Below are 27,256 nucleotides of genomic sequence, written 5' to 3'. Positions count from 1 at the left end.
TGATAAGTGTTTAATCCAAACCTCTGAGTTGTATGTTTTGTTCTTTTGTGTAAGCTTGTCTAGATTTTCCTGTGGGGGTATTATTTTCATTTTCTTTGCAGTTGTTTGATGCCGTTGGCTCATTCAAGTGTGTCTGTCTATTCATGACCTATCATGTTGGTGTATAAAGTTGTTTGATGCAAACTATCTGGACTGTATTTGTGGAGTCGTTTGTGGGCATCGTTAATAATTTCTCGCAATATTCTGAGGCCGTTCTGTTCCACTGTTTTTTGGCTGTGGGGTGTTAAGCGATGGTTTGTATTTGAGACATTTTCATAGTACCTGTTTCTTGAGGCATTCATGTAGAAAGTACAGTTATTCGCGGGTGGTGGTCAGTCGAATGGTGTTGGTTTCCCATCTTTGGACTAATATTTAGCACATTGCGCCCTTGGATGTTTGCGATTTTTGAGAAGGTTTGTAGTTCAGATTGTAAGTTTACTCACTGCGCTGGAACGTTTGTTTACAGACATTTCATCACCATGCGAGGTAATATTATGTCCCGCTTCATATGTATGTGCCTTGGTCTCTTAAGGTGGGTGATCTCATTTCCGGTTCTTTGTCTCAGAGGTTGGTAAATGGGGTCCAAATTGATGTGTTTGTTGATGGAGTTCTGGTTTGAATGCCAGGCCCTGAGGAATTCCCGTGCGTGTCCTAGGACAGATGTGTTGTCCCAGTCGAAGTGGCATCCTTGTTTGTAAGGACACTAGTGATTGTGGGTCATGTCTTTTGGTGGTTAGTTGGTGTTCATGTATCCTGGTGGCTAGATTTCTGCTTGCCTGTCCGATGTAGTCTTTGTTACAGTTCTTGGAGGGTATTTTGTATAGGACATTCGTTTTGCTGGTTGTTGGTATAGAAGGACACCACTTCGACTGGGACAACACATCCATCCTAGGACAGGCTAAACAGAGACACGCACAGGAATTCCTAGAGGCTTGGCAAGGAAAGGCTGATAGGTATAGGGAATGCTGGATGACTAAAGAAATTGAGGGTTTAGTTAAGAAAAAGAAGGAAGCATATGTCAGGTATAGACAGGATAGATCGAATGAATCCTTAGAAGAGTATAAAGGAAGTAGGAGTATACTTAAGAGGGAAATCAGGAGGGCAAAAAGGGGGTATGAGATAGCTTTGGCAAATAGAATTAAGGAGAATCCAAAGGGTTTTTACAAATATATTAAGGACAAAAGGGTAACTAGGCAGATAATAGGGCCCCTCAAAGATCAGCAAGGCAGCCTTTGTGTGGAGCCACAGAAAATGGGGGAGATACTAAATGAATATTTTGCATCAGTATTTACTGTGGAAAAGGATATGGAAGATATAGACTGTAGGGAAATAGATGGTGCCATCTTGCAAAATGTCCAGATTACAGAAGAGGAAGTGCTGGATATCTTGAAATGGGTAAAGGTGGATAAATCCCCAGGACCTGATCAGGTGTACCCGAGAACTCTGTGGAAGCTAGAAAAGTGATTGCTGGGCCTCTTGCTGACGTATTTGTATCATCAATAGCCACAGGTGAGGTGCTAGAAGACTGGAGGTTGGCAAATGTGGGCAGCCAGGGAACTATAGACCGGTGAGCCTGACGTCGGTGGTGGGCAAGTTGTTGGAGGGAATCCTGAGGGACAGAATGTACAAAAATTTGGAAAGACATAGAACATAGAACATAGAACAATACAGCACAGAACAGGCCCTTCGGCCCACGATGTTGTGCTGAACTTCTATCCTAGATTAAGCACCCATCCATGTACCTATCCAAATGCCGCTTAAAGGTCGCCAATGATTCTGACTCTACCACTCCCACGGGCAGCGCATTCCATGCCCCCACCACTCTCTGGGTAAAGAACCCACCCCTGACATCTCCCCTATACCTTCCACCCTTCACCTTAAATTTATGTCCCCTTGTAGCACTCTGTTGTACCCGGGGGAAAAGTTTCTGACTGTCTACTCTATCTATTCCTCTGATCATCTTATAAACCTCTATCAAGTCACCCCTCATCCTTCGCCGTTCCAAAGAGAAAAGGCCGAGAACTCTCAACCTATCCTTGTACGACCTATTCTCCATTCCAGGCAACATCCTGGTAAATCTTCTCTGCACCCTCTCCAAAGCTTCCACATCTTTCCTAAAGTGAGGCGACCAGAACTGCACACAGTACTCCAACTGTGGCCTAACCAAAGTCCTGTACAGCTGCAACATCACTTCACGACTCTTGAATTCAATCCCTCTGCTAATGAACGATAATACACCATTCTTACAAACTCTATCCACCTGAGTGGCAACTTTCAAAGATCTATGTACATAGACCCCAAGATCCCTCTGTTCCTCCACCTGACTAAGAACCCTACCATTAACCCTGTATTCTGCATTCTTATTTGCTCTTCCAAAATGGACAACCTCACACTTGGCAGGGTTGAACTCCATCTGCCACTCCTCAGCCCAGCTCTGCATCATATCTAAGTCCCTTTGCAGCCGACAACAGCCCTCCTCACTGTCCACAACTCCACCTATCTTCATATCATCTGCGAATTTACTGACCCACCCTTCGACTCCCTCATCCAAGTCATTAATAAAAATTACAAACAGCAGAGGACCCAGAACTGATCCCTGCGGAACTCCACTTGTAACTGGGCTCCAGGCTGATTAGGGATAGTCAACATGGCTGTGTGTGTGTGAGAAATCATGGCTCACAAACTTGATTGAGTTTTTTGAAGAAGTAACAAAGAAGATTGATGAGGGCAGAGCAGTAAATGTGATCTATATGGACTTCAGTAAGGTGTTCGACAAGATTCCCCATGGGAGACTGATTAGCAAGGTTAGATCTCATGGATTACAGGGGGAACTAGCCATTTGGATACAGAACTGGCCCAATGGTAGAAGGCAGAGGGTAGTGGGGGAGGGTTGTTTTTTAGACTGGAGGCCTGTGACCTGTGGAGTGCCACAAGGATCGGTACTGGGTCCTCTACTTTTTGTCATTTACGTAAATGAGTTGGATGCGAGCATAAGAGGTACAGTTAGTAAGTTTGCAGATGGCACCAAAATTGGAGGTGTAGTGAACAGCGAAGAGGGTTACCTCAGATTACAACAGGATCTGGGCCAGATGGGCCAATGGGCTGAGAAGTGGCAGATGCAGTTTAATTCAGACAAATGCGATGTGCTGCATTTTGGGAAAGCAAATCTTAGCAGGACTTATACACTTAGTGCTAAGGTCCTAGGGAGTGCAGGTTCATAGCTCCTTGAAAGTGGAGTCGCAGGTAGATAGGATAGTGAAGAAGGCGTTTGGTATGTTTTCCTTTATTAATCAGAGTATTGAGTATAGGAGTTAGGAGGTCATGTTGCTGCTGTACAGGACATTGGTTAGGCCACTGTTGGAATATTGTGTACAGTTATGGTCTCCTTCCTATCAGAAAGATGTTGTGAAACTTGAAAGGGTTCAGAAAAGATTTGCAAGGATGTTGCTAAGATTGGAGGATTTGAGCTATAGGGAGAGGCTGAACAGGCTGGGGCTGTTTTCCCTGGAGCGTCGGAGGCTGAGGGGTGACCTTATCGAGGTTCACAAAATTAGGAGGGGCATGGATAGGGTAAATAGGCAAAGTCTTTTCCCTGGGGTCGGGGAGTCCAAAACTAGAAGTCATAGGTTTAGGGTGAGAGGGGAAAGATATAAAAGAGACCTAAGGGGCAACTTTTTCACGTAGAGGGTGGTACCAGTATGGAATGAGCTGCCAGAGGAAGTGGTGGAGGCTGGTACAATTGCAACATTTAAGAGGCATTTGGATGGGTATATGAATATTTTGGGTTTGGAGGGATATGGAACGGTTGCTGGCAGGTGGGACTAGATTGGATTGGGATATTTGGTCGGCATGGACAGGTTGGACCGCAGGGTCTGTTTCCATGCTGTACGTCTCTATGACTCTATTCAAACCGGAATACCATCAATAAACACATCAATTTGGGCCCCATTTACCAACTTCTGAGAAAAAGAACCTGAAATGACATCACCCACCTTAAGAGACGAAGTCACATAAATAGAAAGCAGGACATAACACCAGAGCTTCATTCGTAGGCTCACTGATGATGTTACCTAGCATGATGAAGAAACATCTGAAAATTAATCTTCCAGCTCAGTGAATGAACCTCAACCTGAGCTATAAAATCTTCTCAAAAATCATTCCAAAAGGTCTTCCCTTTACTCTTAAGAGTCCTCGTCTCTCCTACCAATGGAAACATCTTCCCAACATCTACTCTGTACAGTCCATTCAGTGTTCTGTATGGTTCAATTAGATTCCTCCCCTCATCCTTCTAAACTCCAGACCCAGAGTCCTCAAACGTTCCTCATATGTTAAGCTTTTCATTCCTGGGACCATTTTTGTGAACCTCCTCTGAACACGCTCCAGGACCAGTATTTCCTTCCTGAAATAAGGGTCCCAAAACTGCACACAAGACTTCAAATGTGGTCAGACCAGAGGCATTTAGAGCCTCAGAAGTACACCCCTGCTTTTATATTCAAGTCCTCTCAAAATAAATGCCATAATTGCATTTGCCTTCCTAACTACTGGCTCAATCTGTAAGTTTAACGAAAGAATCCTGGACTAGAACTCCCAAGTAGCTTTGCACTTCAGACTTCTGAATTTTCTCCCCGTTCAGAAAATAGTCCATGCCTCTGTTCTTCCCATTAAAGTGCATGACTCCACACTTTGCCTTGTTGTACTCCATCTACCGCTTCTTTGCCCACACTCCTAACCTGTCCAAATCATTCTACAGCTTTCCTGCTTCCTCAATGCTACTTGTCCCTCTACCTATCATCTGCAAGCTTAACCAGAATACTCTCAGTTCCTTTATTCAAGCTCGTTAATGTATCAAGTGAAAAGTTGTGTTCCCAACACTGACCCTTGTGGAACACCACTTGCCACTGGCTGCCATTCTGAGAAGGACCCTTTTATCTCCACTCTCTCTTTATGCCAGATTGGTCTAACCTGCTCATTACTTCCTCAAAGAATTCTAGCAGATTTGTCAGACATGACTTCCCCTTGATGAAACCATGCTAACTTCGCCCTATTTTACCATATACTTCCAAGTATTCAGAAATCTCATCCTTCACAATGGATTCCAAGATTTTACCCACGACCATTGTCTGGTTCAAAACACAGTGTGGAGGCTGTTCTGTCGACTTTCATCATCTGCTGGAAAATGTTGAGATGTTCTTTAGCAATTGCACACGCTTTTGGGACATTTCTTAGAATGTTGACACATAACCTAAGGAGGGGAATTCCAACCTGTACCAAAATTAGCTTAAGGAAGCCCTTAATATAATTCTTTATATCCTACTTTGAAGGGACTGAATGAAATAGACTCATCACAACTGTCTTTAGAGCTGAGCTTAGATTCTTGGCCAACAAGGGAGTGCAAGGTTATGAGTTGAGGCCACAGTCAGAATGAGTGTATCTTGTTGAATTGGAACAGGTTTGAAGGACAAAAGGTTGCCGACTCCCTCCCCCATCCGAATCCTGGCAATACTGAAGAAAATTGGTCTAAGTCATGGTCTTTAGGGTCTGATGGTATCTCTCCAAATCACTTGGGGACTGTGGCTGATAAGCAAATGACTTGGGCTGATTCACCCCTGCATTACACATGACCGTCTGACATGAAACACCAAGTCTTTTGGCAGCCCTCAGCTAATGAAAAATTAGACTGCAATGGCACCTTTTACTGCAATTTATTTCAGTAACACAGCTTCTACAAATTAATTGGATATATATAATAAATTCAAAATGGCCAGGAGATATCTTTGGACCTGACTTAGGCTGAGGCAAGAATCCAACCCAATCATCACGAATACCTGCTAAATGGTTAATCAAATGCAGCTATTGGGGCTGGACCACAAAGGCTGTGGCTTCCCAACCCTTTGATTTATGATATGCCTTACAAAAGTCAATCACACCTTTATGTAACTTCAGCCAATTAATGCTTGTTGTGGATTTTAGCTATTTGAGCATTTCATATGGAAACACTATTGGATTTTACTAATGCAACAGACTTGTTTTTCCACTTACAACACTCAACCTTCTCAGTCCTTTATTATGACAAAAATAGCATGTTTGTTCTCTTGAACCAAACTTATCCTTTCTTTTTTTTACTCAGCTGAGGAATGTCTGTATGTAAATCCTTGCCATCTTTCTCAATTGCTCTTTATCATCAAACTACTTATATGTCAATTTTCTCTGGAACCTTCCAAATTAGGGCCTATCATTAATATGTTTATGAGTCCAATTCATAAGCATCTGTTACTTCTTTATTTTATAAGTTCATGTTCATCCAGGTGGGACTTGTTAATTCCTCCAAGGTGCTATTTTTGAATTGTTCTCTCAGAACACTTTCCCAAAGGTCTCAAAGGTCTCGTACAACCTTCATTGCTCTATACCATGTTTCCAATGCTACTACTTTATTTCTGGCAAGTTCCACACAAGACTGGTCCTGTTCTTTTTATGGTATTCAGGACCTTGTTCCTGCCCTGATATTTGATAAGGTCATGGCTGATCTTTTTGTGGTCATAACTTCACTTTTCTACTTACTCTTCCTCCTTTCCCCTTAACCCTTGACCCCTTTGTTAATCAAAAATCTGTCTGAATCAGTTTTGAATATATTCAATGAAGCAGCAACTACCAGGAAAGAAAATTTCAAGCTCTAAGAGGATAAATTCTTACTTGCCTCCACCTTAAAAGGGACGCTCCTTATTTTAACACAGTGTGCCTGGTTTGAGATTTCCTCATGTGAAGTACTGTCCTCTCAGCGTCTTCTCTGTCAAGTCACCTCAGGATCTTGTTTCAGTAAGATTACCTCTCATTCTTTTAAACTCCAGTAAGTGTGGGCTGAACCTGCTCAAATATTCCTTATAAGATAACCATTTCATCGCAGGAATCAGTCTGATGAACCTTCAGTGAAGAGCTTCCAATGCAAGCATATCTAACCATGAATAAGAAGTCCAGAGTAGTCTGTAGTAGTCTTTTATAGTCTCACAATGCCCAATACAGTTGTTGCAAGACTTCCCTGCTTCTATCTTCCATCCTCCTTGATTTTAATGCCTGTTTTTCTTTCTCTTGCTCATTTTATACTTCCTTCTTCTTAATTAGTTTTTGCTAGGTTCTTAAACTTTCCCATTCTTCTAGCCTACATCTTGCATTGTACATCTTCTCTTTCAGCATAATACTAACCTTACCATCTTTAGTTAGCCGAGATAGTGTATCCTTCTGGTAGAGTATTTCTTCCTGAATGACAGGTATGTTTGCTCAGTGTTATACAAGGTCTCCTACTGATTCTCAATTGTCATGCATTTTTACCAATTCTGCTCAGAAACACTGTATAATTGCAGGAGTATAAAAGAGTGGTATATTTTCAATGTAAAAGTATAATGCGACTTTGAGTCGTAGAGTCATACAGCATGGAAACAGAACCTTCAGTTCAACTCATCCATGCCGACCAGACATCACAATCTGATCCAGACCCATTTGCCAGCATTTGGCTCAAATTGTTCTAAACCCTTTCTATTCATATATCAATCTAGATGCCTTCTAAATGTTGTAATTGTACCAGCCTCCACCACTTTCTCTGGTAGCTCATTCTATACCTGCACCACTGTCTGCATGAAAGCATTATCCTTCAGATCCCTTTTAAATCTTTCCCCTCTCACCTTAAACCGCTTGTCTTCTAGGTTTGGACTCCACCACCCTAAGAAAAAGACCTTGCCTATTCACCCTATACATGCCCCTCATGATTTTATAAACCTCCGTGAGGTCACTCCTCAGCCTTCAACACTTTAGGAGAAAAATGCTCCAGCCTATTTGGCTTCTCCCTTTAGCTCAAACCCTCCAGTCCAAGCAACATCCTTGTAAATCTTTCTCTTCACATCCTTCCTATAGAAGGGTGACCAGAATTGAAAGCAGTGTTCCTTAGAGGTAAACTTGCAGACATTAGTGTTCCATTGTATCAGTTTCACTTGTTCCTTTGGGTGGTGAATTTTGAAGGTGTTGTCAAAGGAAACTTGGCAAGGTTGCAGCAATGCATTGCTGTTACTGTGCACTGTTGGATGACAAAGGTGGTGGCATTTTTCTTGATCAAGTCCTACCCTATCCTGAATGACATTGATTCTCTTGGGCATTGTTGAAGATGCAATCCTCCAGGAAAATGTATTCCATCAACACTCGTGACTTGTGTCATGTAGTAAACGAACATGCTTTAGAGAGTCAAAAAGCAACATATTCCCTACATCTTTCCCATTTTCTGAGCTGTTATGTCAACTTCATTAATGTAGTTGTTCCAGTTACGTTTCTGTTCAATGATGTCTGCAGAATGATGATGATGTGTTTAGTAATGCTAATGCAATGAGCTGAACTATAGGCAGTGATCAATGAACATCCTCATTTGTAGCCTTCTGTTAGAAATGTGCTAAGAATGACAACTCTAGCCCAAATTCTCTAGCTATCTGGAACCTGTATTTGTTTCCTGTGCTCTTCTCATCTTGTTCAGGTCCTGCCTCCGTCCTGTCCCTCTAAGTTATGCAGAGTGTTGGCATTTGAGCTGGTGAGCTTGTCTTCTTGCTTTTCCATTGGGATAGATTGTATTTCCTGGCTATCTGAAAGGAATTGGGACAAGGATTGAGGAAACAGAGAAAATAAGTCTGCACTTGCACAATTTGAAGCTGCCAGTCAGTATCATCTCCTCCATGAAGGTTAGAACAGGTAAATGTGCGTTTCCCCTTCCGATTAGTTTTTGCGACCTCTGTTTCCAAGAGAGCAGGAGATTGTGGGCAGTGACTGTCATGCACTTTGAGAAATATCTGCAATGTTAAATAGATGGCAGGGTGCAAGCTATGGAATGTAGATTTGTGACTTGTGAAGTATGCAACAGTAAGGAGAAGCCTAGGTATGTTGTATAAGAGGCTTGATTGATAGAAGTTATTGGTAGGTGAGTGTTTGTGGTGTGTGGATTTAGTAATGAGGCTACTGGTGCATTTAGTAGGATATGACATTTGAAGTTCACTGACTTTGATCACTAGTGAGATTAAACTTCTCCTTTACCGCATCTGTGTTGTTGTCATTTATACTTTTGACAATAAACTGGACAGCTCTTTCTTTGTCAATGCCTACTGAGCAAGAACCTGGTGGTCCTCCCATGCTGCTCAGCATTACAAGGCATCATCCCTTCATTCATTGTGACTGTGCTCTCCAGTTTGGAAAGCATATGATCTCTACCTCCAAAGGTCAACCATCCTTTACTCTTTTCCAGGTGAAATTCAGTTTCAGAATAACTCTGAAACCCTATTCCTGCGGTGTGGCAGTAGTACAGATTAATAATATTGGACCTTCTGCTGATGTTGTCAGTAGATATGGGGAACGCTGGCTCCATGCAGCAGCTCTAATAATAAGTAACATGAATTTAGTGTATTATTTGCATTATACTGTGAGTTGTATTTAAGGTCCAGAGCTGTTGGTAATTGTAAATATCTCATTTGTTATTCTGAGTATAGCTGCCTAAATGGGTGAAAAAATATAATGGGACCTGGCAAGCAGTTTCACAAGGATGGTTACAAAAGTGTCTAAAATATATGAAGTGTGTAATAGAGAAGTAAGAAGAAGATATTAGCAAGGAACTTGGCGATAGAGAATTGAAACTTCAGGTTTGTTAGAACAAGATTTTTAACTTTGAGTTATTCAAAGAGGCAGAATGGAAAGTGGGAATAGATCAGAGAGTAGGTCCAAATCAAATTAACTGTTTCAGTTATGTAATTTTTTTGATTTCACATGCTAATTGTTACGACACAGCGATGAACCCCTCTGTTAATTAAACTAAACACCCAGAAAAGCTCACCTCGCCTTGCAATCTGTTAAAATATGAGTGACAGAGAATTCCCAAATTCCACTATTTAAAGAAATTATCAATTTATTCTTGAAGAGTGAACATTAAACAACAACTATTCACAACTCTAAGCCTCCCGTTCTCTTAACTGCTTATTACCTGCCTCCAACTCTATAACAATGTATTGTTCCAATAAAACATTTATTAAAATTACATCAACTTAATTTCAAAGCCATGCAGTGGCTGTCATCTTCGGTGTCTGTCTTCCAGCTGAAGATCTCCCTGGGTCATCATCTTTCTTTTTACTGTGAAGATGTTCCATACAAAAAGGTACCTTTGAGAGAGACTGTTTCAATGTCTTAGGTATCTCTCTCTCTCTCGATGGTAGATGTTCTGACTGATTTTCAAAATTCCTGCCTTTTTTTAATATCCAAAACATCAGATCATCTCATTGCTTCAATGTTGTAAAACTATAAATTCAAACTCGACTGGGTTTTAGTATCCTGGGCATAATTTAAATTGATTGGTTAAATTTCAATTGTTGTCAAAACAGCAACTCAGGTATCTATTTCACAGGGGAAAGTGAGGACTGCAGATGCTGGAGATCAGAGTTGAAAATGTGTTGCTGGAAAAGCGCAGCAGGTCAGGCAGCATCCAAGGAGCAGGAGAATCGACGTTTCAGGCATAAGCCCTTCTTCAGGAATGACTCATTCCTGAAGAAGGGCTCATGCCCGAATAGTCAATTCTCCTGCTCCTTGGATGCTGCCTGACCTGCTGCGCTTTTCCAGCAACACGTTTTCAGTATCTATTTCACAGACAAATATTACATAATTTCAATTTTCCAGTAAACTCTGAGACTGCTATCTAGTTATATGACAGGTGCTTGTAAGCTCTCAGTACAGAACAGCATTTACTCTCTCTTAAAGATACAGTGCACGCCTTCACCTTCATAACATAATAAATATCTTCTTGTGAAAATCAAAACTAATGCCCGTTAGTGCAGTACAGAGGAACCTCTATTATCTGGCATTCGATTATCTGAATATCGGATTACCTGGCAAGAAGGCAAGGTCCTGATGCGCAACTAAACAATGTTATATGACGTTGGATTATCCAGAATTCAATCAACCGAACGCAATACTGCTCACCCGTGTCCTATGGATAATCGAGGTTCCTCTGTAAATGAAATACAGTGCCACCCTAACCCCTACCCATTGCATATTGCAACATCGACTGCATGGGATTCCCATGTCATTCTTTGGTCTTTTCAGAAAGCAAAAGCACCATCACTGCCTCAAAATGTTGTGGAGGTGGGCCGTTGAATATTTTTAAGGCAGAGGAACATAGGTTCTTGTTAGGCAAAGGTTTTCAGCAAGAATATTATAAGGCAAGAATTTTGTAGATAGATGGGAATGTGAAATTCAAAACATAAACCATGATCATATTGCATAATGATGCAGGCTGAAGGGGCAGAAAGGCCTCTTTCTGCTCTTAATCTGTATATTTGTCTAACACGTCAGATTCATTCTCAAGATTTATGATTACAAAACTGCAGAAATTTCAGAGAATAGCAAGTCAGAAATTTTGTCTCAAAATTAAAAGCAGTCAATAATTTTCAGTGCAGACTAAGCATATTGTTTTGCAGAATGACCTTGTGCACAGTCCTGGTTGAGATAGTGAAAATCCTGGAATTGGGAATCACAGAATTAATCCTCAATTCTGTTGCCACAACTTCTAACACATCAAACTATTTTGATGACAGATGACTGAGATGTTAACAGTTTCTAATATTGAGGTAAACAAGATGTGAATAGTATTGCACAGTTCTGTCCATTGTCTGGTTGGGTTTAGTGCCTGATAGCAATAAAATTGGATACTGCCTATTATCTGTCTATGCTGCTAAAACAGTGAACCATCTGACTGTCTTTGAACAAAGCTCTTTCCTTGGGTTAGCCAATTAACAGAACTTTGTCAACTTGTCCCACTTAGTGGATTTCTATTCATTACCATTCACCACTTTTCAAATTAGTGTAGTCCATGATTTAATCCGATAGTTGCAGTGTTATGGTCCTAGTAGATCAGTAATCTAAGGTTGAGAGATCAGATTCCTCTGTAACAGTTTGGGAAGTTGTATTTGTGGGGTTTGAAAGTGGCCAAATTGTTTTCAAAACCAAGCTGGTTCATAAGTGAAAGTTGTGGAAGGAAACCTGACATCATTACCCAGTCTAATTTACATATAGCTCCAGTCCATAATTGACTTTTAATGTTCTCATGATGATTAGGCTTGTAAACTGTTTCCAGAAAAGTCATGCTGCTGAGTACTTTGAGCTGAAGAATTTCAAAAGTAGATTTTAAGTGCTATATTATTCTCAATCCAAAATACTCCAAAATCTAAGCTGTCTTTTCAGTGAATTTGTCATTATTAGATTAGATTAGTTTACTTACAGTGTGGAAACAGGCCCTTCAGCCGAACAAGATCCACACCGACCCGCCGAAGTGCAACCCACCCATTCCCCTACGTTTACCTCTTTACCTAACATTACGGGCAATTTAGCATGGCCAATTCACCTGACCTGCACATCTTTGGACTGTGGGAGGAAACCCACGCAGACATGGGGAGAATGTGCAAACTCCACACAGTCAGTCGCCTGAGTCGGGAATTGAACCCGGGTCTCTGGCACTGTGAGGCAGCAGTGCTAACCACTGTGCCACCGTGCCGCCCACATGCATCTCCATTTGTCATCTTTGATTTTATAAGGAGACAATTAAACCTGCTCTCAGCTCGTAACTACCAAACAGATTTATTAAACAGTAAATATGTGAATAGAAAAACTGAGCACTGCAGATTTATGGTAATGACTGGCTCAAACTCTGCCTCAGAAGGTGAAAAAAGTCCACTTTATCTGCTGTCCTGAAGTGTAATGTAAGTACAAGGTTGAAATATTAGCATTGCATGATTTGTTGCTTGCATGCTATTCTCTGGGTGATGTATTCTTTCTTTGTACAGAGAACCTAATTTGAGCAATAAGGTGAGTTGTTGGACAGATGACTTTAAGGCCATATGTATGAACACGTAACCCATAAAATGCATGCATGTTAAGTGAATTTTTGATTTTCTGTTAACTATCTGATATGGTAAAATTTCTGAATTTCAAGGTTTTGCCGACTTCAAGTGATGTAGTTTGTCAAAACACACGTTTCATCTTGTATGTTAATTAATTGGCTAAATTATGGATAAGAAAATGGTACAAAATTAAAATGTCATTAAAAGCCTTTGTTTTATTCTTTATAAAATTGAGGCAATATCATGTATTTGAACTTTAAATATTCAGGCTTGAATAAATTATATCCTGAACAGCTTTATCCAGTCTCGGCAAATTGGTCAAAACTGACCGGTGACTGTAAGTAATTTGAGCACAGGGATTTCACAGTTGAAGCTGACATTTTCTCTATCCTCAATATCCTCTCATTCAGAATCTCCCAACAGACACTTTCTCATGCACCCTCTCAAATTTGCATAAACACATACCTGTCCGTACATACATGTGCAAGTCAATGGTGATTGAATGCAAACCTTATTTATCAATTAATTACTTTTGAAGTGTGGTTGCTGTTGTAATTATATAGGCCAAATGCAGTGCTGTGTTACTGTCATGAGGATTAGTTAAAACTTGGTGCAAACTGAGATTGAACAAAATCTTTGTGTCTTCCACACTGTCATTACCGGTTTGTTATCTAAGCCAGTAAAAAGGAGTTACCATGACTGTATGTAATTCTTTGACTAGACGTTTTAAAAAGAGGTTTTGAAACATTAATTTCTTTTCTTTCATACGAGAGCTGGCGAATGCACAGAATCCCAAAATATTTTGACTTTATTTTGCTCTGTGGCTACACAGTTTGTATCTCTTTATAGACTATGTTAATGTTAATATGATAAGTTTTCTATAAGTTTTACTGGTAAAATCATAATGGATCAGTCAAGGACATTATGTGACCAAGAAAAATTCTTACCATCTATGAATTCTCCTCAATACTCATGCCTGACATCCTGGGGCATCTGCTGTGATTTTGTGATTTAATCATGGTTCATCGCAGTTTGATTCAAGTTTGATTCCCCAATCCAGTGACTTTTAGTGATGGCAAGAATTAGATGGGAACAGAAAAGAAATAAACAACCAACTAGTTTCAAATACCATTTTAGTGATTATTATTTAACTTGCCAATTAGAACAAACCTTGTAGAGTATTTCCCTATTTTTTGAACAGACACGGAATTAATTTTCAGTGTACCTCTTTTAAGCATCACCTTTATAATTGGCTCATATGGTTCTGCTAAATGGTTAGTGTCATTTGCCTACAATAGGCTTTTGTCTGTGATCGCCCTTGATAGTGTAAATGCTGGGAACTGTGCTCTGCTTTGGTTCTGAAATGTTAGCATTTCAAATGTTAACATTGTAATATTTGTTATTTGCTTCAGGAAGGTGGACTGCCAGTTCAGAAAGGCACGGTGGACATGACTTTATTGATGACTGGCCGGGAGAGAGCAGAGTATGTCCGCTGGAAGAAGGAACGGGAGCAGATAGATCAAGAGAGGCTAGCACGTCACAAAAACTCCAAAGGAGAATGGAAAAGAGCATGGGATGCAAACAAAACTGAAGACATGTAGGTTTTTCATTATTACATTAAATATTCAAGATATTTACCAGCCTTTTGTTCCTTAAGAAGAAATCATTTCTCAAGCTTTGTTGAAATAATTTGTTTGTCACTGCTAATAATTTTAAGTTTTACATTTTACTTTGTGAACTCCAAACTCAGTGCACAAGATTGTGGGATGGCTGGAGCCAAATGAAAACTCGAGGGGCTTAAATTGGTTAGCCCCTGAAACCTAGTGTGGGGTTAACCTGGCTCTGTTGTGTTCAATGAAGGTGTCAGATCACATCTTTGTTGCCTGTTCATCATCTTGATCATTGCATGCAATCATTGTTCACTTGTTGTGTATGTCATAAGTATTAATAAGTGTCTGGTAATGCTTAAAGCTGATCTGCACTAGTGAAAAAGGAGTTACCTTGCAGCTAATGCTGGTGCTGGCTGATTTAGGGAATATGTGAAGGATGGTTGATCATGGGAGTGTGCGTGCACCCAGGTTTTCAAATGCAGAGATTTAGCGGAGGAAGTGGAATGAAAGAGAAATTACTTTGACCTCAGGGGAAGTGAGTTGCAGGGTGGCGTCCAATTCTCATGATGTACATGGACTTGGATAATCGTAGAGGACATGTTCCCAGGCTTCGGATGCAGTGCCAGAAGAAGCTTTGTGATCTCAGATCTGTGGTTCAGGTCAAAGAATGCATTTTCAAATGCCATATCTTACTGATTATAGTGACACCCTCAGCCACTGTTTAAATCACCAAACCCTGATTACCCACCTACCAACAATCTCCATTCATCCAAACTGAGTCCTAACATGCATATGCTTTATTTTGTTATCACCCAATTTGCATTGCTGGTAGTCTCACACACAGATTGTCAAACTCCAGCATATAGTCAAATGGGTTGCATCACATTTACTGTTGCACTTCAACAGGAGAGGGTTGCTGAATGCAGCAGCAAGTCTGCAAAGTGGGAGAGGTATGCCTGCATGTCTCCATGAGTGTAATCATATTCTGTAGTCGCAGTTATAGATTGACCTATGAACCTTTGAAAAATTCATAGAATTCCTACAGTGTGGAAACAGGCCCTTCAGGCCAACAAGACCACACCAACCCTCCAAAGAGCAAGCCACCCAGACTCATTCCCCTACACCATTATCCTATATTTACCCCTAACTAATGCACCTAACCTATACATCCCTGAATGCTATGGGCAACTTTAGATTGTGGGGGAAACCGGAGAACCCGGTGGAAATACAGGGGGGAGAATGTGCAAACTCCACACAGACGGTCTTCCGAGGTTGGAATCGAACCCATGTCCCTGGCGCCGTGAGACAGCGGTGCTAACCAGTGTTAAGAGTTAGTACTGGAAAAGCACTGCAGGTTAGGTAGCATCTGAAGAGCAGGAGAATCGGCATTTTGGGCAAAACCCCTTCATCAGGAATGACGCTTGTGAGCCGAGAGGGTAGAGAGATAAATTGAGGGGGGGGGGAGGGGGGGGAGATAGGTAGATGGAGGTGGAGGTATTGGTGATAGGTCAGAGAGGAGGGTGGAGCGGATCGGTGGTTGGAAGGTGGAACTGGGATAAGGTAGGGAGAGAGCAAATGAGGAAACTGGTGAAATCCATGGCATAAATTCCCCTCTAACCTTAATCTGATGCCCTCTAATCCTCGATTTCCCAACCCTGGAGAAAAGACTGACTGCATTTATCCTATCCAGACCCTTGAGTCCTGGCAACATCCTTGTAAATTTCTTCTGTATTCTTTCCAGTTTAATAACATTCTTCCTATAACAAGATGAGCAAAACTCAGCACAATACCCCAAGTGCAGCCTCACCAATGTCCTATACAACTGGACATAACTTGTCAACTTCTATATTCACTGCCCTGAGTGATGAAGGCCTTCTTCACTGTCTACCTGTGACTCCACTTTCAGACAACCAAACACCTGAAATCCAAGGTCCCTCTGTTCTACCACAATCCTTAGGGCCCTACCATTCACCATAAAATGCAAGACGTTATACTTATCAATATTAAACTCCATTTGCCATTTCTCGGCCCACTTTACCACGATCCTGCCACAGTTTCTGATAACTTTCCTTACTGTCTACAATACTGCCTACTTTAGTGTCACTTGCAAACTTACTAATCATGCCTTGTACATTCTTATCCAAATCATTGATATAGATAACAAATTAATGGGCCCAGCACTGACCCCTGAGGCACTCCACTAGTCACAAGCCTCCAGTCCGACAAGCATCCTTCCACTATTACCCTCTGCTTCCTACCATCAAGCCAATTTCTAGCTCCCCCTGGATTCCATGTAATTTATCCTTCCAGAGCAGCCTCTCATGTGGAACCTTACCAAAGGCCTTATAGAAATCCATATAGACTGCGTCTGCCGCCCTGCCCTTGCCATCCTTCTTGGTCACTTCATCAAAGATCTCTAACAAATATGTGAGGCATGATCTCCCACGCACAAAGCCATGCTGATTACTCCAAATCAAACCCTCTCTTTCCAAATGCATGTGTATCTTAACTCTCAGAATCTTCTCAATAACATTTCTGCCACAGACTTACTGATGTATATTTCCCAGACTATTCTTTGCAGCCCTTCTTGAATAAGGGCACAACATTCCCTACCCTCCAGTCCTCTGTAATCTCACCAATGGCTAACAATACTGTAAAAATATCAACTAGGGCCTCCCGCAATTTCTTCTCTGGCCCCTAGCAGAGTTCTTGGGATATATCTGGTCAGGATCAGGAGATTTATCCAGCTTCATACATTCTAATACATCCAACACCACCTCTACTATGATATGGACTGTCCGCAAGACATGATCACTAATTTCCCCAAATTCCCAAGTCTTCATGCCTTTCTCCATGGTAAACTTGCCAATCTTCTGCTGTTCTACACATACATATCCACTTTAGTCCTTGAGGGGTCCTATTCTCTCTCTAGTTAATTTTCCTTTAATATATTTAAAGAAACTCTTTGGAGTCACCTTAACTGTCTCACGTCACTTTTCGCTCTCCTGATTTCCTTCTTCAGTAAACTCATGTATCCCCTATATATCTCCAGGGATTCCCTTGATCTGTACCTAAGCTATACTTCCTTTTTTCTGGTCAAAGCCTCAATATCTCTAGTCATCCAGGATTCACTATTCTTGTCAATCTTGCCTTTCACCCTCTCAGGAAATATCGATCTTGAACTCCAGCTATCTCACTTTGAAAGGCCTCCCATTTGTCACAGGTTCCTTTGCCTGGAAACAAACTACTCCAAGCTCCTGTTTAATTCTATCAAAATTCATCTTGCCGCAATTTAAAATTTGAACCTGTTGATCAGTTTTGTCCCTTTCCATAACTATTTTAAAATTAATATAACTTTGGTCACTGGTCGCAAAGTGCTCCCCCATTTGTCGTGTCTCCTGCCCTGCACTATTTCCCAAGAGTAGTTCAAGGATCACTATGAACTGCTTGAGCAAACTTTTTCCTGAATGCACTTAACATGAGGATAAAGGAAGCACACATAAGGTCTAGGTTACTGAAAACAGACGAAGCTTTGGAAGAATATTGGGAAAGTAGGACCACTCTGGAACGAGGAATTAAGAAGGCTAAAAGGGGTCATGAAATATCTTTAGCAAACAGAGTTAAGGAAAATCCCAAAGCCTTTTATTCGTATGTAAGGAGCAAGAGGGTAACTAGAGAAAGGGTTGAAAAATGTGTTGCTGGAAAAGCGCAGCAGGTCAGGCAGCATCCAAGGAGCAGAAGAATCGATGTTTCGGGCATAAGCCCTTCTTCAGCTCATTCCTGAAGAAGTGCTTATGCCCGAAACGTCGATTCTCCTGCTCCTTGGATGCTGCCTGACCTCCACTTTTCCAGCAACACATTTTTCAGCTCTGATCTCCAGCATCTGCAGTCCTCACTTTCTCCTAGAGAAAGGGTTGGACCACTCAAGGATAAAGGAGGAAAGTTATGTGTGGAGTCGGAGAAAATGAGTGAGATTCTTAATGAGTACTTTGCATCAGTATTTACGGTGAAGAGGGACATAACAGATGTTGAAGTCAGGGATAGATGTTTGATTACTCTAGGTTTATGGGCGGTATGGTGGCACAGTGGTTAGCACTGCTGCTTCACAGCGACGGAGACCTGGGTTCAAATCCCACCTCAGGCAACTGTCTGTGTGGAGTTTGCACATTCTCCTCGTGTCTGCGTAGGTTTCCTCGGGTGCTGTGGTTTCCTCCCACAGTCCAAAGATATGAGGTCAGGTGAATTGGCCATGTTAAATTGCCCATAGTGTTAGGTGAAGGGGTAAATGTAGGGGAATGGGTCTGGGTGGGTTGCTGTTCGGAGGGTCAGTGTGGACTTGCTGGGACGACGGCCTGTTTCCACACTAAGTAATCTAATCTAAAGGAAAGTGGACATAAGCAAGGAGGAAGTGTTGGGTATTCTAAAAGGCATTAAGGTAGACAAGTCCCCAGGTCCAGATGGGATCTATCCCAGGTTAATGAGGGAAGTGAGAGAGGAAATAGCTGGGGATTAACAGATATCTTTACAGCATCCTTGAACAAGGGTGGGGTCCCAGAGTACTGGAGAATTTCTAATGTTATCCCATTGTTTAAGAGGGTAGCAGGGATAATCCAGGTAATTCTGGACTGGTGAGCCTGACATCAGTGGTAGGGAAGCTGCTGGAGAAGATACTGAGGGATAGGATCGATTTACATTTGGAAGAAAATGGGCTTATCAGTGATAGGCAGTATGGTTTTGTGCAGGGAAGATCATGTCTTGCAAACTTAATAGAATTCTTTGCATACAGAACTGGCTCAAAAGTAGAAGACAGAGGGTGGTGGTGGAGGGTTGTTTTTCTGAATGGAGGCTTGTGACCAGTGGAGTGCTACAAGGATTGGTGCTGGGTCCTCTGCTTTTAGTCATTTATATAAATGATTTGGATGTGAGCATAAGAGGCATTGTTAGCAAGTTTGCAGATGACACCAAAATTGGAGGTATAGTGGACCTCAGGTTACCTCAAGTTACAATGAGATATTGATTAGAAGGGCTAATAGACTGAGAAGTGGCAGATGGAGTTTAATTCAGATAAAAGCAGGTGCTGTATTTTGGGAAAGCAAATCTTAGCAGGACTTATACACTTAATGGTAAGGTTCTAGAGAGTGCTGCTGAACAAAGAGACCTTGGAGTGCAGATTCATAGCTCCTTGAAAGTGGAGGCGCAGGTAGATAGGATAGTGAAGAAGGTGTTTGGTATACTTTCCTTTATTGGTCAGAGTATTGAGTACAGGAGTTGGGAGGTCATGTTGCAGCTGTGCAGGACATTGGTTAGGCCACTTTTGGAACATTGCGTGCACTTCTGGTCTCCTTCCTGTCAGAAAGATGTTGTGAAACTTGAACGGGTTGAGAAAAGATTTACAAGAATGTTGCCAGGGTGGAGGATTTCAGTTGAATAGGCTGAGGCTGTTTTCCCTGGAGCTTCAGAGGCTGAGGTGTGACCTTATAGAGGTTTACAAAATTATGAGGAGCATGGATAGGATAAATAGCCGAAGTCTTTTCCCTGGGGTCGGGGAGTCCAGAACTAGAGGGCATAGGTTTAGGGTGAGAGGGGAAAGATATGAAACAGACCTAAGGGGCATCTTTTTCATGCAGAGGGTGGTACATGTATGGAATGAGCTGCCAGAGGAAGTGGTGGAGGCTGGTACAATTGCAACATTTAGGAGGCATTTGGATGGCTATATGAATAGGAAGGGTTTGGAGGGATATCGGCCGTGTGCTGGCAGGTGGGACTAGATTGGGTTGGGATATCTAGTCAGCATGGACGGGTTGGACCGAAGGGTCTGTTTCCATGCTGTACATTTCTGACACAATGACTCTATGACTCTAAGTGGCAAAGTTGATTGATGAGGGAAGGGCTGTAGATATCATATACATGGACTTCAGTTAAGTGTTTGATAAGGTTTCCCATGGCAGGCTGATGGAGAAATTGAAGTTACATGGGGTCCAGAATGTACTAGCTAGATGAATAGAGAACTGGCTGGGCAGCAGGAGACAGGGAATAGTAGTGGAAGGGAGTTTCCCAAATTGGGCCACTGTGGCCAGTGGTGTTCCACAAGGTTCTGTGTTGGGGCCACTATTGTTTGTGACATACATAAATGATAAGTGGTCTGCTTAGCAAGTTTGCAGATGACACTAAGATTGGTGGAGTAGCAGATAGTGAAGGGGACTGTCAGAGAATATAGCAGAATACAGATAGATTGGGGAGTTGGGCAGAGAAATGACAGATGGAATTCAATCCAGGCAAATGCAAGGTGATGCATTTTGGAAGATCCGATTCAAGAGCTAACTATAGAAAAGCCTAGGGGAAAATTGATGTACAGAGAGATCTGGGTATTCAGATCCATTGTACCCAGAAGGTGGCAATGCAGATCAATAGAATGGTCAGGAACACATACGGCATGCTTTCCTTCATCAGACGGGTATTGAGTACAAGAGTTAGCAAGTCATCTTACAAATGTATAGGGAAAAAGTGAGGACTGCAGATGCTGGAGATCAGAGCTGAAAAATGTGTTGCTGGAAAAGCGCAGCAGATCAGGCAGCATCCAAGGAGCAGGAGAGTCGACTTTTCGGGATTCCTGAAGAAGGGCTTATGCCCAAAAAGTCAATTCTCCTGCTCCTTGGATGCAACTGACCTACTGCGCTTTTCCAGCAACACATTTTTCAGTACAGATGTACTGTGGCTTTGATTTGGCCACATTTGGAATACTGCGTACAGTTCTGGTCGCCATATTACCAAAAGGATGTGGATACTTTGGAGAGGGTACAGAGGAGGTTCATCAGGATGTTGCCTGGTATGAAAGGCGCTAGCTATAAAGAGAGGTTGAATAGATTAGGACTATTTTTATTAGAAAGATGGAGATTGAGGGGGGACTTGATTAAGGTCTACAAACTCATGAGAGATATAGACAGGGTGGATAGCAATAAGCTTTCTCCCAGAGTGGGCAATTCAATTACTAGGGGTCGCAAGTTCAAGGTGAGAGGGGAAAAGTTTAAGGAAGATATGCATGCAAAGTTCTTTATGCAGAGAGTAATGGGTGCCTGGAACATGTTACTAGTAAAGGTGGTAAAGGCGGGCACAATAGCGTCATTTGAGACGCATCTAGACAGATATATGAATGGGCAGGGACCAAAGAGATATCAATCCTTACAAAATAGGTGATATGTTTAGACTAGATTCTAGATTCTCTTCAGTATGGAAACAGGTTCATCAGTCCAACAAGTTCACACCGCCCCTCCGAAGAGAAACCCACCCAAACCCATTCCCCGACCCTATATTTACCCCTGACTAACGCACCTAACACTGTGGGCAATTTAGCATGTCCAATTCACCTGACCTGCACATCTTTGGATTGTGGGAGGAAACTGGAGCACCCGAAGGAAACCCACGTAGACACAGGGAGAATGTGCAAACTCCACACAGAATGGCGGGAATCGAACCCTGGACCCATAAGGCGAGGATAGAGGATTTGATTGGCACAGGCTTGGAGGGCCGAAGGGTCTGTTCCTGTGCTGTAATTTTCTTTGTTCTTTGTTCGAACACCATCTAAGCCCTTAACACAATGGCAGTTAATGTTAGGAAAATTAAAATTCCCGACTCTTACAGCCCTGTTGCTCCTGGAAGTCTCCTCATTGACCCTGCATATCTGTTCCTCTAATTCCTGTTGACTACTTGGAGGCCTGTAGTACAATCCCAATCACGCCACCATCCCCTTCTTATTTCTTAGCTCCACCCACAAAGCCTCACTGGATAAGTCTTCAGTTATTTCATTTCTCATTACTGCTGTGATGCACATCTTAATCAAAAATGCAACTCCACCCCCCGCCCATCTCTGTCCCACCTAAAACACTTGTACCCTGGCACATTAAGCTTCTAGTCCTGTCCCTCCCTTAGCTATGTTCCTGTAATGGCTATGATATCCCAATTCCACATACCTATTCATGTCCGGAATTTATTGACCTTACCTGACCGCCTTCTTGCATTAAAATAGATGCAGTTTACTCCAATAGGCATTCCTTGCTCTCTGTCCTATTCCAGCCTGACCAGTCCCTTCACTTTACTATTTATGATTACTGTACCTCCTTTCAGCCTCGCACATTTCTCCCTGTTATTGAGGATCCCACCCCAGTCAAGCTAGTTTAAACTGTCTCGTCGTACGAGTAAACCTGGCCGCCAAAATATTGGTTCCCTCTAGTTCAGATGAAGCATGTCCCTCTTGGAGCAGGTCATCTCTGCCCCAGAAAAGATCCCAATTATCTAAACATCTGAATCCCTGCCCCAGTACCAATTCTTCAGCCACACATTCATCTGCCATAAGTGGAAGTAATCCAAAGATTACCATCAAAGAGGTTTTTTACATTTTTCCGAGCTCTCTATAATCCTTATCCCTATTTATACCCATGTCATTTGTGCTCACATGCACAATGACTTCTGGCTGTTCATCTCCCTTGAGAGTGTACTACAGATGCTCTGAGACATGCTGGACCCTGGCATCTGGGAAGCAACATACCATCCTGGATTCCCATTTGAGGCCACAGAGTCTCCTGTCTGTCCCTCTAACTATCGAGTCTCCTGTTACTAAGGTCCTGTTTGCCTTTATCCTTTCCCACTCTGCCCCGGAGCCAGCCATAGTGCCACCAACCTGGCTATTGCTGCTTTCCCCTGAACAGTCTTCCTCCATGCCCCACCCTGTAACAGATATTGACTCTTTCTGTACTTTAAAAGATAAGGTAGAGCTGGAATGTGCACATGGTGATACACTGGACATAGGTATAGTGCTGCCAGGGCAGCAAGAAAAGATAACTGAGGTGCCTGCTCGTCAGTGGGTGAGGCTGCGCTCTAGTTCTGCTGTAGAAAACTCCGATAATGACATCAAAGAGTTGGACTACACAAGAAATCTGATAATTGCAGACATCCAAATGCATGGTGCATTGGGAAGCCTACCAAAAATCTCATGTTCATTGTTTAGCACAAAGGAATTTACCACGAGCTTTACATCGAGGGATGAGCTTTGTGCAGAGCATGGCAGACATTCTTTTCAGCATGGAGTGGAACTACCTATTTGTGGAACCACCCATGATACAGTGTTTGATGACTGATATTTCAGTTTGGTCGTTAGATTTATTTCAGCAAAATGGTTCATGCTGTATGTGAATATTGTAACTGAATATTGTGGGCTGAATGGTTAGCACCACTGCCTAACAGTGCCAGGGATCCAAATTCAATTCCGCCCTCGGGCAAATGTGTGAAGTTTGCATGTTCTCCCCATGTCTGTATGGGTTTCTGCCAGGTAGTCCAGTTTCCTCTCACAGTCCAAAGATATGCAGGTTAGGTGAATTGGCCATACCACATTACCCATAGTGTCCTTGGATGTGCAGGCTAGGTACATTAGCCATGGGAAATGCAGGGTTACAGGGATAGGGTAGAGGAATCCTCTTTGGAGGGTTAGTATGGACTGGTTGGGCCAAATGGCCCGATTCACACTATATGGATTCTATGTTCTATGTTTGACTGCAGTCCCAAACTGCTTTTTCTCGTGTCCATCTTTTGGCCATGTTGTTTAAATACAGCTAGCACGGAGACTGCTGCCAAGTGAATACATGGTGACATAACCAAGATGCTATGATGTACACAGACCATGGATAATGTAGTGTCTGTGCTCTCCCAGCATCTCCATCAAGGGAAGGAATCCCTTTTGATTCAAGTGCATGGCAGACTTGACATGAGACACACACAAAGCAGTACTGTATAGTCATTTGAATTGTATGACAAAGAAATGTGCAAATTATGCAAATCTTTGCGCTTGCTTCACCTTCTCAGTGTTAGCTGAAGCTGCCTCACTTCAAAAAGCAGTCAGTAACATCCCATCTTCCAACACTTTGGCTATGTCACCATTCACTTGGCAGCTGTCTTCTGTGCCAGCTGTATTTAAACAACATCTTCCAGCACTTTGCCTATAGCCTTGCATCCCTTAGTATCGCAAGCGCACATCTAAATATTTCTTAAATGTCATGAACGTTTCTCCCTCGACCATAAGCAGAGAATTCTAGATTCCCACTATCCTCTGGGTAAAAAAGGTTTTTCCTCACATCTCCTGTATACCACCTACCTCTTCCCTTTAAATCCCCTTTCACTGATCTGTCCACAAAGGCGACAGGTTAGAACATAAGACAGCACAGTCCAGGCCCTTCAGCCCTCAATGTTATGGCAACCTTTTATCCTACTCTTAAGATTAAACTAACCTACATACCCTTCATTTTGCTATCATCCATGTGCCTATCCCAGAGTCGCTTAAATGTCCCTGATGTGTCTGATTGTACTACCAATGCTGGCAATGTACCCACATGCACCCACCACTCTCTGTGTAAAGATCCTACCTCTGATATCTCCCCTAAACCTTCCTCCAATTACCTTAAAATTATGTCCCATGTGATATCCATTTCTGCCCTAAGAAAATGTCTCTGACTATCCATTCTATCTATCCATGCCTTTCATCATCTTATACACCTCTATCAAGTCACCTCTTATCCTTCTTCACTCCAATAAGAAAAGCCCTAGCTCCCTCAACCTTTCTTCATAAGACATGCCCTCTAGTCCAGGCAGCATCCTGGTAAATCTCCTCTGCACCGCCTTTAAAGCTTTCACATCCTTCTTGTAATGAGGTGACCAGAACTGAACAAGTGTGGTCTCACCGGGGGCTTTATAGAGCTGCAATATTACCTCATGGCTCCTGAACTCAATAACTCTACTCATGAAAGCCAACACACCATAAGCCTTCTTAACAACACTGTCAACTTGAATAGCAACTTTGATGAATCTATAGATGTGGGCCCCAAGATTCCTTATTCCTTGACACTGCCAAGAATCCTGCCTTTAACCCTGTAATCTGCATTCAAATTCAACCTTCCAAAATGAATCACCACACTTTTTCAGATTGAACTCCATCTGCCACTTCTCAGCCCAGTTCTACATCCTGTCAGTCTACCATTGCAACCTACAACAGCCATCCACAATATCCACAACTCCATCAACATTTGTCATCGGCAAACTTACTAACCCACCCTTTCACTTCCTCATCGAAGTCATTTATAAAAATCACAAACAGCAGAGGTCCCAGCACCGATCCCTGTGTTCCTGCCTTAAAAGCATTGTGATTTCCCCCTCCCCCAATTAAATACTCTCCCATACCTTCTGCTCTTATCCCTCTCCACAACTATAATATCAGGAAGTTGTGATCACTATTACCGAAATACTCTCCCGCCAAGAGATCTGACACATGGTCTGGTTCGTTGTCTCCCCTCTCGTGGCCTATCTACGTATTGAGTCAGGAATCCTTCCTGGACACTCCTGACAAGATCTGCTTCATCCAAAATATTTGCACAAAGGAGATTCTCATCAATATTAGGGAAGTTGAAGTCAGGCATTGGCAACAACCCTGTTACTCCTGCACCTTTGTAAAGTCTGCTTCCCAATCTGCTCCTACGTCTCTGTTGCTATTGGAGGATCTATAGAAAATTCCCAGTAACGTGACTGCTCCTTTCCTGTTTCTGATTTCTACCCATATTGATTCAGTAGACAAACCCTCCAAGACAACCTCCCTTTCTACTGTCCTTTCCTATATGCACTATCCATGACCCTCTTAATTTTATATATTACAATCTTGTCACTCCTCAGTTTCTTCTGTTCTAAGAAATATAATAGCCAATCTCTCTCCATAACTAAAACTCTCCAGACAACATCCTAATAGATCTTAGTAACTTGTTTAGTGCAATCACATCCCTCGTATAATATAGATTCTAGAACTGCACATAATTCTCCAACTGTTGCCTAGCCAATGTCTTATACAGTTCCGGCATAGTCTTCCAGCTGTTAATTTTTATGACTCGGCAAATAAAGCAATTTTGACTGCACGTTCGGCAATAAGGGATGTACAATGGTCTCACCAGCGATGCCCAGTCCCACTGTGTAGCTACTGTCGGGGCCTGCAAACTGCTCCAAACCTTGGCTTCCTTGCTATTTCTTATCTCCACCCAAACTGAATCTACCTTTCAGTCCTTGGAACTGAGATCATTTCTAGCGACTTTGCTTGTCCTTTATACGCATTCAAGCATATTTGACATTTTGGAAGTACAGGAAAAAAGGTAAAAGAGGTTGAGTAGCTTTGTTAGTGAAGGGCACAGACTTTCAACATGAGTTTTTGCTGAAATTCAGTTAGGAGAATTGTTCCTTAATCATCCTATATGGATAAGATTTCAGTGTCTGTGCCACTGAACTCCACATTGCCTCTGCTCACTCTCCCACTCATGTTGAATTCTAGAAAGTCTTCTCGATCACCTATGTGCAAGTGGTTTGTGTGCAGTAATCTTAAAGCCTGAAGAAATGTTCCTTCATTCCCTATAGACTACTGATACTGTAAACAACTGTAGGAGACTCTATAATGTGTAAGATTGAAACAATGGTTCAAAGAAATAAACCAATAATTAACCTGCAGGTAGTTGTGGTAGAAAGAGTTTGATGGCAGAGGGTTTAAGAAGAGTTGTTCTTCACGCAGCTTGATGTAGCACGCAGCTCTGTCAGTTTGGAGTGTGGGCTTATAAAATAGCAGCATTGGTGTTCAATCAGTGTTGTACATCAATGAGTACCATTTTCTACCTGCTCTCCATGTGGCTACCT

General features: G+C 42.1%; 1 protein-coding gene across 7 annotated transcripts in view; it reads left to right on the top strand.

The window, feature by feature from the left end:
- LOC140476586 (uncharacterized) overlaps positions 1 to 27,256 on the top strand; it is a 280,335-nt gene that overhangs the window by 162,767 nt on the left and 90,312 nt on the right. For all 7 annotated transcript variants that reach the window (XR_011960519.1, XR_011960521.1, XR_011960520.1 and 4 more), the window contains one exon: positions 14,354 to 14,538. Coding sequence is in view for 2 of the 7 variants with exons in the window: in XM_072569405.1 (XP_072425506.1) it covers positions 14,354 to 14,538 (185 nt within the window). In the remaining 5 variants the exon portion in view is untranslated. The remainder of the gene's footprint in view (positions 1 to 14,353; positions 14,539 to 27,256) is intronic.

This window comes from Chiloscyllium punctatum, chromosome 4, assembly GCF_047496795.1.
Source record: "Chiloscyllium punctatum isolate Juve2018m chromosome 4, sChiPun1.3, whole genome shotgun sequence".
NCBI classification, from domain to species: domain Eukaryota; kingdom Metazoa; phylum Chordata; class Chondrichthyes; order Orectolobiformes; family Hemiscylliidae; genus Chiloscyllium; species Chiloscyllium punctatum.
This window is presented reverse-complemented; position numbering and strand designations above follow the sequence as displayed.